Genomic DNA, 17,174 nt, shown 5'->3' on the forward strand with positions numbered 1-17,174 from the left:
GGCTTGTGATATCCCACAGAGGTCACCTGTGGAGCCATGAAAGGAGCCACTGGTGTAGAAATTGAGCACCACAGTCACTTTCATGGTCACTGGCAATGGATGCCCTCCATGTCCCCATGGCGCCAAATTCTGCAGCAGCTGGCAGATCTGACTGACCAGTTCCCTAGACATTTGCACCCTGCGGTGACACTGGTTCTCGGTCACCTGTGGAATGAAAGGCGGTGCCTATAGACGCTGTGTCTAGCTAGGCGCCAACCAACGACGGTTCATTATGGCTCTTTAGTGACCCCCTTCTTCCTGAGGGTGCTGCTCCTCCCTCTGCAAAGCCAGGCATCTCCTTTGCGTTCTTCTCAGCTGTCTTCGCTCTCTATACACCACAAGGCATACAGTTAGTTCACCAGGCTCCATGCTCCTGATGTACCACTACTGCCGAATGAAAAAGAGAGACACATGAGTTAACTCGGGTGTTCTAAGAACCTGTCTTGTTAAGTCTGAAGGCCCCTTAACACATCCTGGAGAGTGCTGGCCACCACTTGGATGGCCAGAGTTTAGTGTGCTGCATGGCTGTGAAACTGCACCCGCCTCCGCCCCACTCCACCTGATCGCTGATCGACTGGCAGCAGCTCTGCCCATTGGGCTGCATGATGTGTTCTCAGCTCAGGTGCAGGTATTCTAACCTGCACTGCAAGGCTGCACTGTTAGCTTGAACCATGCGAGAGACTGGCCCAAACCGGGATGCTGACATTGGAAGGGGCTGTGAGCGCCTCCAGCAGTGACTGCTCCAAGGCCAGCTTTAGCAAGGAGATTGTACAACATGCCCTGTCGTCCAACTGTTCTGCAGCCACTAAAACACTCAATAGTTTGCAGTCTGTGCCTGAGGGGTGAAAAGCTCTGGAGCACTTGGTGGAACTTTCATGCCTCTGCATTGCTTGAGTGGGCAGATAAGCTAGACGTCCAACTCCACGCATGTCACTTTGGCTGCCTCTGAACTGTCTCAGCTGCAGAGGGATGGTCATTTCATGCAAGGTTTCCTTAATGCGTGGTTGTTTCTCTCACCACCGCCCCCCCCCCCCCACCCCCACCCCACCCTACATGTGCTTGTGCACTACCTTCAGCTGCAGGACAGCCCTTGCCCGCCCCCCCACCCCCCCAAAGTTACCTCAACCACAGGGCAGCACTGCCTCCCCCCTCAATGTGCCTCAACTTGAAGTCCAACAAGCAACCCTCACGAGTGCTGTGCAACATTACAGTGCACTCGCCTCTGAGTTCCCCTCAAAGTGCAACCCACCAAGTGCATGCCTTATATATGATGTTGTGAAATGCGTCAGCGTGCAATCACGCTGATTGCCCAGATGATCCAGTGTGGGAGGATGATTCCGGCAAACTGGCTTTATAATGATATGCAGATGTATTACAGTGAGGTTCCAGACGTCTGATGATGGGAAACATGGCTGCCATCGATGGACTGAGCGGACGATCGCAAACTGATTTCACAATGTTGTGAAACTGATTTTTGGCCTTCTTGCCATATTGTCCACTCACGCCACTGAACACGCCCAATGCCAGTGGGCACAGAAAATTCCACCCACAGTCATAAATATATATCAAAAACAGCAATGCTTATAATACAGACCCTTTGGAAACAACACTTTATACATCTCGCCAACCTGAAAACCAACTGTTCACTGCTCCCCATTACTTTCTACTCCTAGCCAATTTTCTATCCTTGCTGCCACTGTCCCTTTAATCCAAGGGGCTTTATTCTTGAAAACAAGTCTACCATGTGGTACTTTGTCTGTTGAAAGTCCACATACATGACATCAATTTCAGTACCCTCACCAACTCTTTCCTCTTACTTCATCAAAGAACCCAATCAAGTATATCAGACAAATCAGTGCTGACTTTTACTTGTTATCTTATACTTTTCCAAATGACATTTAATTTTGTCCCAGATTATGGAACCAGATTTTTGTGTAGGGATGCATGCCAGGCTCTTTTGAGTGTGTTAGAATGACAGCTCTAGTAGATTGTTAGAAGTTTGTTGATTTAATGTCCATTTCAATAACATGCTGAGGTCGTGCTATGGTGGATACTGGGTGAGTCGCTATGGAGCATACATGGGGGCATAGAGGGGCCATGGGAGTAGAACAGGACATGGAGCAGGCTTGGGGAGTATGGAGAAACGGAGGGGGAATGGGGGTATGGGGGAGCATAGGGGGTATGAGGGGGGAAGGGGGCGCAAGGTGGGTGGGAGTGTGAGGAGTGAGGTTTGGGGATATAAGAACGATATTTGGAACTGGGGTCCTGTCCCCAAGAACCGAGGTAGGGCTTCTAACCAGCCCAGCTCCAACCCACACTACCCTCACAATGCATCATGGCTCACAAAACTTCATCCCACTGTCAAACTCACTTTGTGCTGCGTTTTTATCCCTGACAAGGAAGGGCTTGTGTTTTGTGAGCCACGATGCGTTGCGAGCAGAGTGTGGGTTGGAGCTGGGCTGGTTAGAAGTCCTACCTTGGTTCTTGGGGACAGCGCCCCAGTTCCAAATATAACCCCAGTTCCAAGAGATCGCACCACGATCCTCCAGTGGGTGTCATGCCAGAGCTTCCCTTCCCCCATCCCCAGTGGCACTGTTGAGCAAAAGCGCTGCCTATCTTGAATTGGCCAGCAGCTCTCAGCATCAGAGACCTCCCTCACCCTGGGTCTTGATCCCGTAGAAGACCTGCTGGTGACCTCTCAGCTGCCTGATTGGCACCTAATACTGGTGAGCCTTCCTGGAGGAGGCAATGCAGGTCTCTCATTGGCTCTCCAGCCAACGGTGTGAGACCCCTATAAAATTCTGCCCCCAAGTTACTGCATTTATCCTTCCTTTTTTCAGATAAATATGTGAGTTAGCAATTTCAACCAGTGCTCTGTACAAACACTACCACTAATACAGTTGGCACATGTATTGAGAGCTGCCCTCAGAATTCAAGTAATTTTTATAAGTACAACTAAATACCAAACGTAATGGCAGTGAAATTAGTTTCGCACTTTAGTTGATATGGGCTTATAGCAAATGAGTGGCCCATCTTATACTGATCATCTTCCTCTTAGCTTCAGTGAGAAAGAGCACTTGCTGCAGTGTCAAACATGCCACCAAACTGTTAAGATCCCATTTTGTTCAACTGATGAAAATCAATTTTACCTCCCATCCCTACTTCCTAACATTTTGAATTGAACATTATAAGAACTTTGAACGTTGCGAACCTATGGGCCATATGTTGATAATCACTCTTTGCTAATGTGAATGAATCATAAATTAGCCACATGACACACCATTCGTCTGAGCACTGTATAACATAACACACTGGGACTGAGCACTGGATATCACACAACATTACATACCATGGGCCTGAGCACTGTATAACATGACACACTGGGATGGAGCACTGGATATCATAGAACATTACATACAGAATCACACAGTGAAGAAGAGGCCCTTCGGCCCATCGAGTCTGCACTGACACGTGAGAAACGCCTGACCTACCTACTTAATCTCATTTACCAGCACTTGGCCCATAGCCTTGGATGTTATGACGTGCCAAGTGCTCATCCAGGTACTTTTTAAAGGATGTGAGATAACCCGCCTCCACCACCCTCCCAGGCAGCGCATTCCAGACCGTCACCACCCTCTGGGTAAAAACGTTTTTCCTCACATCCACCCTAAACCTCCTGCCCCTCACCTTGAACTTTTGTCTCCTTGTGACTGACCCTTCAACTAAGGGGAACAGCTGTTCCCTATCCACCCTGTCCATGCCCCTCATAATCTTGTACACCTCGATAAGGTCGCCCCTCAGTCTTCTCTGCTCCATCGAAAACAACCCAAGTCTATCCAAAGTCTCTTCATAACATAAATGTTTCATCCCAGTCAACATCCTGGTGAATCTCCTCTGCACCCCCTCCAGTGCAATCATATCCTTCCTATAATGTGGCGACCAGAATTGCACACAGTGCTCCAGTGCTCACCAAGGTTCTATACAACTCCAAAAAAGTTCTCCTGTACACATTTCAAGAAATCCATTCCATCCAAGCCCTTTACACCATATCTATCCCAATTAATGTTGGGAAAGTTGAAATCACCTAATATAACTACCCTATTGTTATTGTTTTCACACACCTCCACAAGTTGTGCACATATTTGCTCCTCAATTTCTTACTGACTATCTGGGGGTCTATAATAAACACCTAACAACTTGGCTGCCCCTTTTTTACTCCTTAGCTCTACCCATAAAGCTTCATTCGATGGCCCTTCCAAGATATCATCTCTCCTTACTGCAGTAACTGACTCCTTAACTAATAATGCAACGCTTCCTCCTCTTTTACCCCCTCCCCTGTCTCACCTGAAGATTCTATATCCCGGAATGTTAAGCTGCCAATCCTGTCCCTCCCTCAAACAGGTCTCTGTGGTGGTTACTATATCACAATTCCACATGTCAATCCTCACTCTTAACTCATCCGTTTTACCTGTAATACTCCTGGCATTAAAGTAGAATCCATCCAGCCTTGCCTTACTCCCTTAAATCTTAATGCAGCTGTGCTCCCTCTAACTTGATTGTTTTACTGTATTATGATGTGTGCCTATTCTGCTAACATTCTGTGTCCCCTCCCCCTGTTGAATTAGTTTAAACTCCTTCCAACAGCACTAGCAAACCCCCCCACAAGGATGTTAGTCCCGCTCTGGTTCAGATGTAGACCATCCCGCTTGTACATTCCTTCCCCAAGAATGGTCGCAGTGACCCAGGAATCTAAAACCCTCCCTCCTGCACCAACTTTTAAGCCACGTATTCATCTGCGCTATTCTCCTATTTCTGTGCTCACTAGCAGATGACACTGTGAGTAATCCAAAGATTACTACCCGAGAGGTCCTGCTTTTCAGTCTACTGCCTAACTCCCTGTACTGTACCATGAGCCTGTTGGCTGTATAACATGACACACTGTGACTGAGCACTGGATATCACAGAACAATACATACCATGGATCTGAGCACTGCATAGCATGACACTGGGACTGAGCACCGGATATCACAGAACATCACACACCATAGGCCTGAGCACTGTATAGCATGACACTGGGACAGAGCACTAGATATCACAGTACGTAACAAACCGTTGTTCTGAGCACTGTGTAGCATGACACACTTGAACTAGGCACTGGGGTATCACAGAACAACAGACCATGGGCTGGATTTTACCGTCGGCGGGAGGGACCCACTCACCAACGCGTAAAATGATGCACGGTGACGCTGGGCAGAACTCCCAACGTCACCGCGCCCCACTTAAACTTTCAGGAAGGCGGGGGCGCAGCAAAATCAACTGCACGCCCGCCAACCTGTCAATGTCCTATTGAGGCCATTGACAGAGCAATTAAAGTATTTAGTGGACCTGCCTGTCCAACCTTAAGGTTGGCGGGCAGGCCAGGAGCCCTGGCACGAACTAGAAAAAGCTTGAAACCTCATCCGCAGGTGGGGTGAGGTTTCATGTAGAGTTTTAAAAATTTTAATAAAGTTTTTTTGGAAATTATGAACATGCCCCAACTCATGTCACATGAGGAGACATGTTCGGGAAATTTTATTTTTCGATTTTGAGTTTTTTCATGTTTAGAGCCAATCTCTCTGAGGCTGCACTTAGCCTCAGTGAGGTGAGTACGCTCTTTCGTGTGCATCATGCGTGAAAGAGCGCAATCTCGATTTTAGGAATCCCACCACCACCCCCCCACCCGCCTGCCCAGGGAATGCATAGCGCTTCCCTGTGGATGTCACGCTGGGTGGGCCTTAATTGGCCCGCTCATGTAAAATGGCACCGATCGGAAGCGTGCCCATACCCGCTCGCTCATCAACTTCAGCCGCATGTGTCTGAACACTGTATAACATGACACACTGGGACTCAGCACTGAATATCACAAAACATCACATACCATGTGTCTGAGCATTTTGTTTTATTAATCCATGGGATGTGGGCATTGCTGGCTAGGCCAGCATTTATTGCCCATCCCTAATTGCCCTTACCTCAAAGGGCACCTAAGAGTCAACCACATTGATGTGGGCCTGGAGTCACATGTAGGCCAGACGAGGTAAGGACAGCAGATTTTCTTCACAAAAGAACATTGTATAACATGACATTGGGACTGAACTCTGGATATCACAGTACATAATGCACCGTTGGTCTGAGCAATGTGTAACATTACACACTGGGAATGAGCACTGGATATCACAGAATATTACACGCCATGAGTCTGAACATTGTATAACATGACACACTGCGACTGAGCACTGGATATCACAGAGCATTACATACCATGCACTGTATTACTCCTTGCTAAACTGATTGAATCATTAATTAACCTGCACAATTTTCTTTGAGGAAAGTTAAGAAGCATTTTGCATGTGTCTTTTCTTGTTTGTTCTTTGTTACCATGATTAAATGCAAGTTAAAAACATAGGAATTACTAAACAAAAGACCAAAGTTCATCTAGGGGAGAATTTTTCCTATGGCAGGCAGGCTGGGCGGGGGCAGGCACGGAGCCGATCACCACCCACATCCTGCTGCACGCTGCCATTTTACGCAGCGTAAAGCGTGGCCAGTAGCGCTCAGCGCTACCTGTGCAGGCGGGAGGAGGAGGGAGAGTTGGGGTCTGCACTCTTTCACGCAATCGTGCAAAAGAGTGCAGCAATCTCCAAGGCACGGATAATGTCACATGAGCTGGGACATGTTTGTGAAGTTTGGAACATTTATTTAATTATTTTATAAAAGCTTCAGGAAACCTTATCCTGCCCGTGGATGAGGTTTCCTGAAAAACACAAAGGCCACTTGGGTTCTTCGCCTGCCCACCAATCTTAAGGTTGGATGGGCAGCATTCTTAACTAGGTCAATTACTTTTTTAATGGCCTTAATAGGCCGTTGACATTTCGGCGGGTGCACAGCCATTCCTGGCACACGTCCGCTGAATGAAATATCAAAATGATGCGCGACGATGTTGGACACATGCCCGACATCATCACGCGTCATATTACGCGTTAGCGTGTCGGGCCCGCCCCCGCACGCCAACCGGAAGATTCAGCCCCTAGTTTACCTTCTGCTATTTTGCAGTCACATGATACAATAGTAATGGAGTAATGAAATCAAAGCAATCAATCTCTATTGGTGACTTATTCTGAATCATAACAAGAGATTTTTGTCACTCCTTTTACAGTTGTTGAGTGGCACTGGCTTCCTCCAGGCCCTGCAGCAGTTTCCAAAGGACACCATCAATGATGAAACAGTAGAGCTTCTCCAGCCATATTTCATAATGGACGATTATACATTTGAACATGCGAAGAAAGTCTGTGGGAATGTTGCTGGTTTGTTATCCTGGACTCAAGCTATGGCTGCCTTCTTTGCCATCAATAAAGAGGTGCTGCCTCTAAAGGTAATATTGAATCAAAAGAGCACTATAATCAACAAAACACCTGCAAATTTTTCACTGTTTGAACTGATTTCTGCACAAATACTTTTCAACATTGTAGACCCTTCTTCAGTTGCAGTGCCCAGAACTGACTGCAGCATGGTACTCTACAAGCAGTCTACCTAGAACTTTGTATAACTATGTCATACCTTCTACTCCTTGTTAGCCCCCTTAAGATAAAAAGTAACTTTCCATCAGCAGTTTTGACAATTTTCTGCAGCTGAACAATAGTTTTTTGTGACTTTTGTACACAAACTCCTAAATCTCTCCTGTCTTCCACAATTCCTAATTTCTCACTATTTAGAGAATATTCTGATCTATCTTTCTTTAGCTCAAATTGGATGAGCACACACTTTCCTACCTTTAACTCCATTTCCCACGGGTATGCCCACTCACCATTAAGATCTAATTACTGTGACATCCTGATATCCATGACAGTGGTGAGATTGAGAAGATGTTTTCTGTTGCTGGAAAGGTCTTTCTGTGGACTTGAAATGATTGGCTTTCCTTTTTTAAATGCCTGTTTTAGGCTAATTTGGCAGTACAAGAAAACCGCCTCCAACGGGCCATGAAGGAGTTAGGAACTGCTCAAGCCCAGCTGGATGAGAAACAAGCTGAGCTGGACAAGGTACAGGCAAAGTTCGATGCTGCCATGAAAGAGAAAATGGTGAGTCAGAACCTTACAGGATTTCTAGCTAATCAATACATATCTCTTTTTGTGACTATTGATCAATGTCTGAAATCATACTGTTCAGGTTTATTTACATTTTTTTTATTATTTATATGCTCTATCTATTATTTACACCAAAATGTAAGTTGATGATCCCTTTAAATAGCACTGGCTGTGGGGGAGGTGGGGGATGTGGTTTCCTACCTGCTGCTGAACACATTTTCAGCTGTGTAAAGTAAGAGAAGAAATTCCAAAATAAAAAAAATCTTGTATTTATATAGCACCTTTCACAACTTCCGGATATCTCAAAGCGCTTTACAATTGGTGAAGTACTTTTAAGGAGTAGCCACCATTGTAAGCCAATTTACACACAGCAAGACCCACAAACAGCAATGTGGTAATGAACAAATAATCTGGTCTTGTGATGTTGATTGAGGTATAAATATTGGCCAGGACACCAGGGATACTCCATTGCTCTACCTCAAAATAGTGCCATGGGATCTTTTATGTGCATTGAGAGGGTAAACAAGACCTCATCCAAAAGATGGCGTCTCTGACAGTGCAGTCATAATGAGACTCGGCTGAGAGCTCAGACATCTATTAGAATAACAGAACGCCTGCTCTCCAGTGGAAACATTGTTTGATGAACGGCTCAGGCTCTCTGACTTCTGCGGTCATTTTCACAATCCTTATTTACATAACTCAAGTGTTTGTCTTTAAAAACCTGGCCCGACTCAAAGAAAATTGTGGAGGAGTAGGACATGCCTATCTCTGCAAGGAAGCCGGCCAGGTTAGTAGTTCTGGATGCAGGCTTCTGACACGAAGCAGCCCGCGCCCTTTAAAGGCATTCCTAAAAATCCCAAATGGGCTTCAGAATCCTGGAACCAGCACTTGCCTGCCATTTTTAAAGTGCTCCTGAGTCAACCCGACTTGGTGAAAATCCAGGCCCACGTGTCACACGCATACATGGCAATTCAGGTGCAGAAGACTTGCTGTCAATTAATTTTAATGAATCTTCCAGAGCCAATGCCTTTCACTTTAATAGTCACATGTAAAGATTAACATAACAGAAAAAGAGCTCTTTTAGTTTTTCTAATGTTATAAGACTTCCGTGGGGGCTATCCAGTCATCTGTTCAAGTAGATAATGGGGATCCCCGCAGCAATTTAACCCCCAAGTGTGTCACTGATATTCAGAGAGCTAAGGAACTGTGACTGATTGAAGCTGCTTTTTATTGTTTAGGACCTGCTGGAAGATGCGGAAACATGTCGAAGAAAGATGGAAACTGCATCAGCCCTGATAGATGGCCTAAGTGGTGAAAGAATCAGATGGACAGACCAGTGCAAGGTGTTTAAAACGCAAATCAACAGGCAAGAGCTGGTCACTTGATGTGTGTAACATTGAAAATTCCAGAACCCTGATTTAAACCCTGCCTAACAGGAACAGGTTTAAATTATGGTGGAGCACATATCACTGAATTCTCTTGGCATTATAAAACAAAATATGACACAAGCCAGATAAGGAGATATTGGGTCAGATGACCAAAAGCTTTGTAAAAGAGGTAGGTTTTAAGAAGTCTCTTAAAGGAGGAAAGTGAGGTGGAGAAGAGTGTAGGAGTGTATTCAAGAGCTTGGGGCCTAGGCAAGTGAAGGCCCCTCCACCAATGGCAAAGTGACTAAAATCAGTGATGTTTATGAGGCTGGAATCTCAGAAGATTGTGGTACTAGAGGAGAAGATAGAGATAGGAGGCATGAGGCTATGGTAGAATTTGAAAACTAGAATGAGAAATTTAAAGTCACGTAACTGGAAACAAGTGTAGGTCAGTGAGCAGAGAAGTGATAGGTGAGCAGGTCTTGGTGCGACTTAAAACATAACCAGAAGAACTTTGGATGATCTCAATTTTACGGAGGGGAGAATGTGGAAAAATAGCCAGGAGTGCTAGGGAATAGTCATGCTTCGTGGTAACAAAGACATGAATGAGTGTTTTAGCAGTCGATAAGCTGAGACACGGCAAAGCTGAGTGATGTTACAGAGGTGTAATGGGCGGTCTAAGTGGCAGCCTGCACATGAGATCAGAGGCTCATTTCGGGGTCAAGTATGACACCATGGGCAGAATTCCCCACACGCCCCCCCCAATGGGGGGGAGTTCAGGAGCAGGCGCGTGGAGGCATGCCTCCAATTGGTGCCCCCAATCTGTGCTGCCATTTTACATGGGCAGGCCAATTAAGGCCCGCCCAACGTGACGTCCACCAGGAAGCACTATGCGCTCCCTGTGCGGGCAAGGGGGCGGATTCCCTGAGCCGCATGCGTGCAACACACAGACACATAGAAAATAGGAGCAGGAGTAGGTCATTCGGCCCTTCGAGCCTGCTCCACCATTCATTATGATCATGGCTGATCATCCAACTCAATAGCCTGCTCCCGCTTTCTCCCCATATCCTTTGATCCCTTTCACCCCAAGAGCTATATCTAACTCCTTCTTGAAAACATACAATATTTTGGTCTCAACTACTTTCTGTGGTAGCGAATTCCATAGGCTCACCACTCTCTGGGTGAAGAAATTTCTCATCTCAGTCCTAAATGGTCTACCTCGTATCCTCAGACTCTGACCCCTGGTTCTGGACTCCCCCACCATCGGGAACATCCTTCCTGCATCTGTCCTGTCTAGTCCTGTTAGAATTTTATAGGTTTCTATGAGATCCCCCCTTATTCTTCTGAACTCCAGCGAATATAATCCTAACCGACTGAATCTCTCCTCATATGTCAGTCCTGCCATCCCAGGAAGCAGTCTGGAAACCTTTGTTACACTCCCTCTATAGCAAGAACATCCTTCCTCAGATAAGGAGACCAAAACTGCACACAATATTCCAGGTGTAGTCTCACTAAGGCCCTGTATAATTGCAGCAAGACATGCCTGCTCCTGTACTCAAATCCTCTCGCTATGAAGGCCAACATACCATTTGCCTTCTTTACCACCTGCTGCACCTGCATGCTTACCTTCAGCAACTGGTGTACAAGGACACCCATGTCTCATTGCACATTCCCTTCTCTCAATTTATAGCCATTCAGATAATAATCTGCCTTCCTGTTTTTGCTACCAAAGTGAATAACCTCACATTTATCCACATTATACTGCATCTGCCATGCATTTGCCCACTCACTCAGCTTGTCCAAATCACACTGAAGCTTCTCTGCATCCTCCTCACAGCTCACCCTCCCCCCCAGCTTTGTGTCATCTGCAAATTTGGAGATATTACATTTAGCTCCCTCATCTAAATCATTAATATATATTGTGAATAACTGGGGTCCCAGCACCGATCCCTGCGGTACCCCACTAGTCACTGCCTGCCATTCGGAAAAAGACCCATTTATTCCTATTCTTTGTCTCATGTCTGCCAACCAGTTTTCTATCCTTCTCAATACATTACTGCCAATCCCATGCGTTTTAATTTTACATGCTAATCTCTTATGTGGGGCTTTGCCGAAAACTTCTGAAAGTCCAAATAAACCACATCCACTGGCTCCCCGTCATCAACTCTACTAGTTACATTCTCGAAAAATTCCAGTAGATTTGTCAAGCATGATCAACTTTTCGTGAATCCATGCTGTCTCTGTCCGATTCTGCCACTGTTTTCCAAGTGCTCAGCTATTAAATCTTTTATAATGGACTCCAGAATTTTCCCCACTACTGACGTCAGACTGACTGGTCTATAATTCCCTGCTTTCTCTCTACCTCCCTTCTTAAATAGTGGGGTTAGATTAGCTATTCTACAATCTGTAGGAACTGTTCCAGAGTCTATAGAATCTCAGAAGATGACCACCAATGCATCCATTATTTCTAGGGCCACTTCCTTAAGTACTCTGGGATGTAGATTATCAGGCCCTGGGGATTTATCGGCCTTCAATCCCATCAATTTCTCCAGCACTATTTCCCTATTAATAATGAGTTCTTTCAGTTCCTCCCTCTCTTTAACCCTCTGTTCCCCAACATTTCTGGTATGTTATTTGTGTCCTTCTTTGTGAAGACAGAACCAATGTATGTATTTAGTTGGTCAGCCATTTCTTTGTTCCTTATTATAAATTCCTGTTTCTGACTGTAAGGGACCTACATTTGTCTTCATCAATCTTTTTCTCTTCAAATACCTATAGAAACTTTTACAGTTAGTTTTTATGTTCCCCGCAAGCTTACTCTCGTACTCTCTTTTCCCTTTCTTAATCAATCCCTTGGTCCTCTTTTGCTGAATTCTAAACTGCTCCCAATCCTCAGGTCAGTTGTTTTTTCAGGCCAATTTGTCTGCCTCTTCCTTGGATCTAATACTATCTCTAATTTCCCTTGTAAGCCATGGTTTGGGCACCTTTCCTATTTCACTTTGCGCCAGCCACGAATAAACAATTGTTGCAGCTCACCCATGCGCTCTTTGAACTTTTGCCATTGCCTATCCACCGTCATCCCTTTAAATAACGTTCCCCAATCCTTCATAGCTGATTCGCGCCTCATACCATCAGTTTCCTTTATTAAGAGTCAGGACCCTAGTCTCAGAGTCAACTCCTTCACTCTCCATCTTGAAAGACTGCACTCATCTCCCTGAGGCTAAGTGCTGCCTCGGGGAGATCAGCTCCAAATGTAAAAATGCTAAAATTAGAAAAATAAAATTTCCCTGACATGCTCCCTCATGTGACACCGTCACATGAGTGGGACATGTCCATCACTATTAGTTAAACTTTCATTAAATTTTTAAAACCCTAGATGAAATCTCATCCCGCCCATAGATGAGGTATCATGCTTCCTCTGAAGCCCGCCAGGGCTCCCAACCTGCCCGCCAACCTTAAGGTTGGACGGGCAGGTCCAATAATGATGCTAATGTGTTTGTCAATGGCCTCATTAGGCCATTGACAGGTTGGCGGGGCAAGCCCCGCAATCCCCCACCACTCGTCGACCAGGAAATCCTTCCCCATGATTGTGAACAGACATATTTAATCTCAAGCTGTTGCCAGGGAAAGGGATAGAGTTAGTAGCTAGAGAAGTGGGGGAATGGAGTTTGGAATGGAACTGAAAACAATGGCTTCAGTATTCCCAATATTTAATTGGAGGAAATATCTGCTTATCCAATACTGAATCTCAGATAAGCACTGATAGTTTTGTAACAGTGGAGGAGTTGAGTGATGTATTGGTGAGGTAGGGCTGTGTGTCATCCGCATACATGTGAACACTAACACTGTGCTTTTGGTTGATGTCACTAAGGGACAACATATAGGCCTGAATTTTTCCTGTGTCGGGTGGTCCCAGCGGGAGCAGGTGGGGCAGTTGCGTAGCTAACCGCTGCCGACAATTGGCTCGTCACCACGCTTTCATGCGGGGGGGCCAATTAAGGCCAGCCCACCGTGGACTGCGAGTGGTAGCGCTGAGCGCTACCTGTACGGGCGGGGGGAGGAGGGAGAGTTGGGTCCGGGAAAGAGCACTCAGTCCCCTGAGGTATGGAGCTGCCTCAGGGAGATTGAAGTGCTTTTTAAAGAAATTATTAAGAATTTAATGAAACATGTCCCCTCAATGTGATTGTGTCACATGAGATGGGACATGTTTTTATTTTTCAATGGAAGTTTTAATTCAATTTGTAAAAGCTTTAGGGAACCTCATCCCGCTCATGGATGAGGTTTCCTAAAAAATGTAAAGGCCACTTGGCCCTTTTACCTTCCCACCAACCGTTAGGTTGGATGGGCAGTGTAAATTTGAGTTAATTAGTATGTTAATGGCCTTAATAGGCCTTTCAATTATCGGCAGGCGCACAGCTGCTGATTGGAATATCGCGAGACAGCCTGATGTCATCACGCATCATTTAATGTTCCGGCATGTCGGGCCCTCCCCCGCACACTGAATGTAAAATCCTGGCCATAGATTAGAAAGAGGAGAGAGCCAAGGATAGCTCCTTGGGATAGCTAGAGGTAACTGTGCAGGAGCAGGAAGAGAAGCATCTGTGACTGGGAAAAAGTGGTCTGACCAGAACCCTTGCAGTTGCTAGCCCTTCTTATGCAGTACTATTGGCTGCAATCTTCACCAACTTTAACCAACTCCTTAAATCACTAAGCATTTTCATAAACTCAAGCAGAGCCACTAGAGATTAATCAGAATTAACTGGTAAATTGATGATGATCCCTTTAAATAGCTTTCTCCATGCTGCTGAACACGCGTTTGGCTGTGTGTGTATAAGAGAGGGTGGTAGCTGGAGTGATGAGGTTGAGAATGATAGCAAATTAGCAATGCACCCTGACTAACATCATTCTCTGCCTGCTCTGCATATTCCGGACAAACATTTGTAATGCCCGGACAAACGACCTCACAAAAGTAGCGTCCAGCATACCCATGCCAGAAGTGTGCTACAGAGGTGCAGATGGCATTTTGGTTCCAAAGCAGCACCCATTGCACCCAAACAATCTAATGCAACCAGATTTCATTGCCCCAGATGATTCAACTTGTACCTCGTTAACCTGGAAAAGACATTGTGTTTTACAGAGCCCACTGTTTGAGGATGCTGTTTTTCATCTTGCATTGACATCCTCTGCTCTTGATTGTTCGCTGTTCATTTCTTTTTATCTTTTGCTTTTTAGATTAGTGGGAGATGTGCTGTTGGCTACTGGTTTTCTCTCATATAGTGGTCCCTTCAATCAAACTTTCAGAGATATACTGTTCAAAGTAATTTGGGAAGCAGAGCTGCAGAACCAGAAAATTCCATATTCAGATAGTATGAACCTTATAAGCTTTCTGGTGGATCAGCCTACGGTGAGAGCAGCTCAGACACATTTGTATTGGTTAACTCTGTGCTACCATCATTTTTATGTGCTACAAACCAACCATTGCATATCTCCACATAGCCAAAAAATGTTGTTACAATGTTCTTTGTGTAATTTACTACCTTGTTTAATGATTTATTCATTTATAGTTGTCATTTCAGTCATTATCTGCATTGTTTGCTATTAGCTGAAGCAAACATTTAATTTTAAATTTTTAATTTTAATCTTTCCGCCAAGCAGAAATGTTTATTTATTTGTTGTTTCCTCAGAGTTTGAGTCTCTCTCTGGAGACAATGACAGATTTAACTCTCTAAACTTCAGAGACTTGAAAGCCCTAGGTTTGCAATCCTGTGCATATGTTTGCAGTTCACCCCTCTAAGAGATCTATTAAGGAGACTTACCTGTTCCAGTACCAGTCTCCCAGCTGTTAGCGAATTAAAAATATGCTGTGGGAGGAGCCTTACTGGACTTTGTAAAATCCAGTGTGAAATTATTAAACTAGGAGGCTTGTTTCATGGTGATGATAATTGCCTCCAAAAAGAGACAAGAAAGTAAAGAGGAAAATAGAGTGCTCAACTGACACAAATTTTCAATGGTCAATATCATGGCAACCTCAGGGAACCAGACCAGTTAAAAGAACATCTAGCCTCTGTAATTAAATTTTAGACTAGGCCTCAGGGAATGTAATACATCATTACAATATGGAAAATAGTGTCTGAACTAAGACAGAGAATGTGTGCCTCTATTTTTAGTGTGGTCTTCGGGTGTGGGCAATGCTGATGAGACCATAATTATGTTGTGCATTAAATGTTAGCAATGTATTGTGGGACTGAAGCCACATGTAGGCCAGACAAGGTAGGGGGAGAAGTTTCTTTCACTGAAGGACATTAATTGCACAACAATCCAAGGGCTTTCTTGGCAATTTTTTTCACCAGTACCAGGTTTATTGATTTCAATTTTGCTCTTTATTGTGATGGAAGTTAAGCTGAGGATCTCCAGACTGTTAGTCCAGTTGCGTAATCACTAGTCCTGCTACAAATAGCATTAATCCCAGTATCTAACACACATTGTCAAAATATTTTGACCTGCTCTCCACTGATCATTTAAGGAACTGTATTTGTGGCCACACTTACTTCATTGCTCTTATTAAGTCTGTGTGATTTTATCTTTTCAGATTGGTGAGTGGAACCTACAAGGGTTACCAAGTGATGACCTGTCAGTTCAGAATGGCATAATTGTAACCAAAGCAACCAGGTATCCCCTTCTCATAGACCCTCAGACACAGGGGAAAACCTGGATCAAGAGGAAGGAGAAACATAATGAATTACAGGTAGGAATGCACAATGTGTAGAACATGTCTTGTTCAGCTTGTGGAACAGCACAACGACTACAAAACATAAAATAATCGAATACCACTAATCAATGCCATGGGCAAAATTATTTTCTCCTCTGCTTTCCCCCCATCCTTCCTGAAGATTTTGACTGTACAGTCACCTCATGGAAATGGTTGCTATTCACAAAGTAAGACTGGCATTGATGTCAGCAGACTATTGGACTGTGAAGCATAACAAACAAGCTCAATTCTTTGACAAAAGCAAAATACTGCAGATGCTGGAAATCTGAAACAAAAGCAGAAAATGCTGGAAAAACTCAGCATGTCTAACAGGATCTGTGGAGAGAAAAAAAAGTTAACGTTTCGAGTCCACATGACTCTTCTTCAGAGCTAAAGAGAACTAAAGATGTGATGAAATTTATACTGTACAATTCTTCCCTCATTTCAGTAACTACACATGCACAGTTCCAGCAGGACTTGTGAGATGGTGCCAAGGAATGGAACCTCTGATAAAGTTTCTCCTTCTTAACCTAGAGTGCTGAGCCCAATTATAATAGCCCTATTATTGTTTGGGTGCGTGGATCAGCTAACTGAGCACAATATAACTCCGGCAAAAGGAAACTGCAGAGACTTTGAATAAGTATTTTGACTCAAATTCTCATTCCAGAATCAGGAGCCCAGAGCTGGGACAATTCCCGGCTCTGCAAACCCGAGTCAGGAAAAAGTGCCCCACCTATTCAGATTTTCATTCTGGAGGTAAGGGGTAAAATGGGAGTCAGGCCCACTGCCCCCAGAGGGAAATTGGGCACAGGCCCTGCCAGATACGGAGACCGGCTGGGTGAAAAAGCCCAACTTGGTGCTCCAGCACCATGCAAAAAAGAATAATGCAAAAACAGCCCTCCA

The 17,174-nt window shown here is 44.9% G+C and overlaps 1 protein-coding gene across 1 annotated transcript in view; it reads left to right on the forward strand.

Moving 5' to 3' along the window:
* The window catches only part of LOC121278118 (dynein heavy chain 8, axonemal-like), a 2,067,071-nt gene that overhangs the window by 1,816,080 nt on the left and 233,817 nt on the right, over window positions 1-17,174 (forward strand). The window contains 5 exon segments of the mRNA XM_041188205.1: window positions 7,232-7,447; window positions 8,013-8,150; window positions 9,395-9,522; window positions 14,756-14,927; window positions 16,113-16,268. Of these exon segments, the coding sequence (XP_041044139.1) occupies window positions 7,232-7,447; window positions 8,013-8,150; window positions 9,395-9,522; window positions 14,756-14,927; window positions 16,113-16,268 (810 nt within the window).

This window comes from Carcharodon carcharias, chromosome 5, assembly GCF_017639515.1.
Source record: "Carcharodon carcharias isolate sCarCar2 chromosome 5, sCarCar2.pri, whole genome shotgun sequence".
Classification (NCBI taxonomy): Eukaryota; Metazoa; Chordata; class Chondrichthyes; order Lamniformes; family Lamnidae; genus Carcharodon; species Carcharodon carcharias.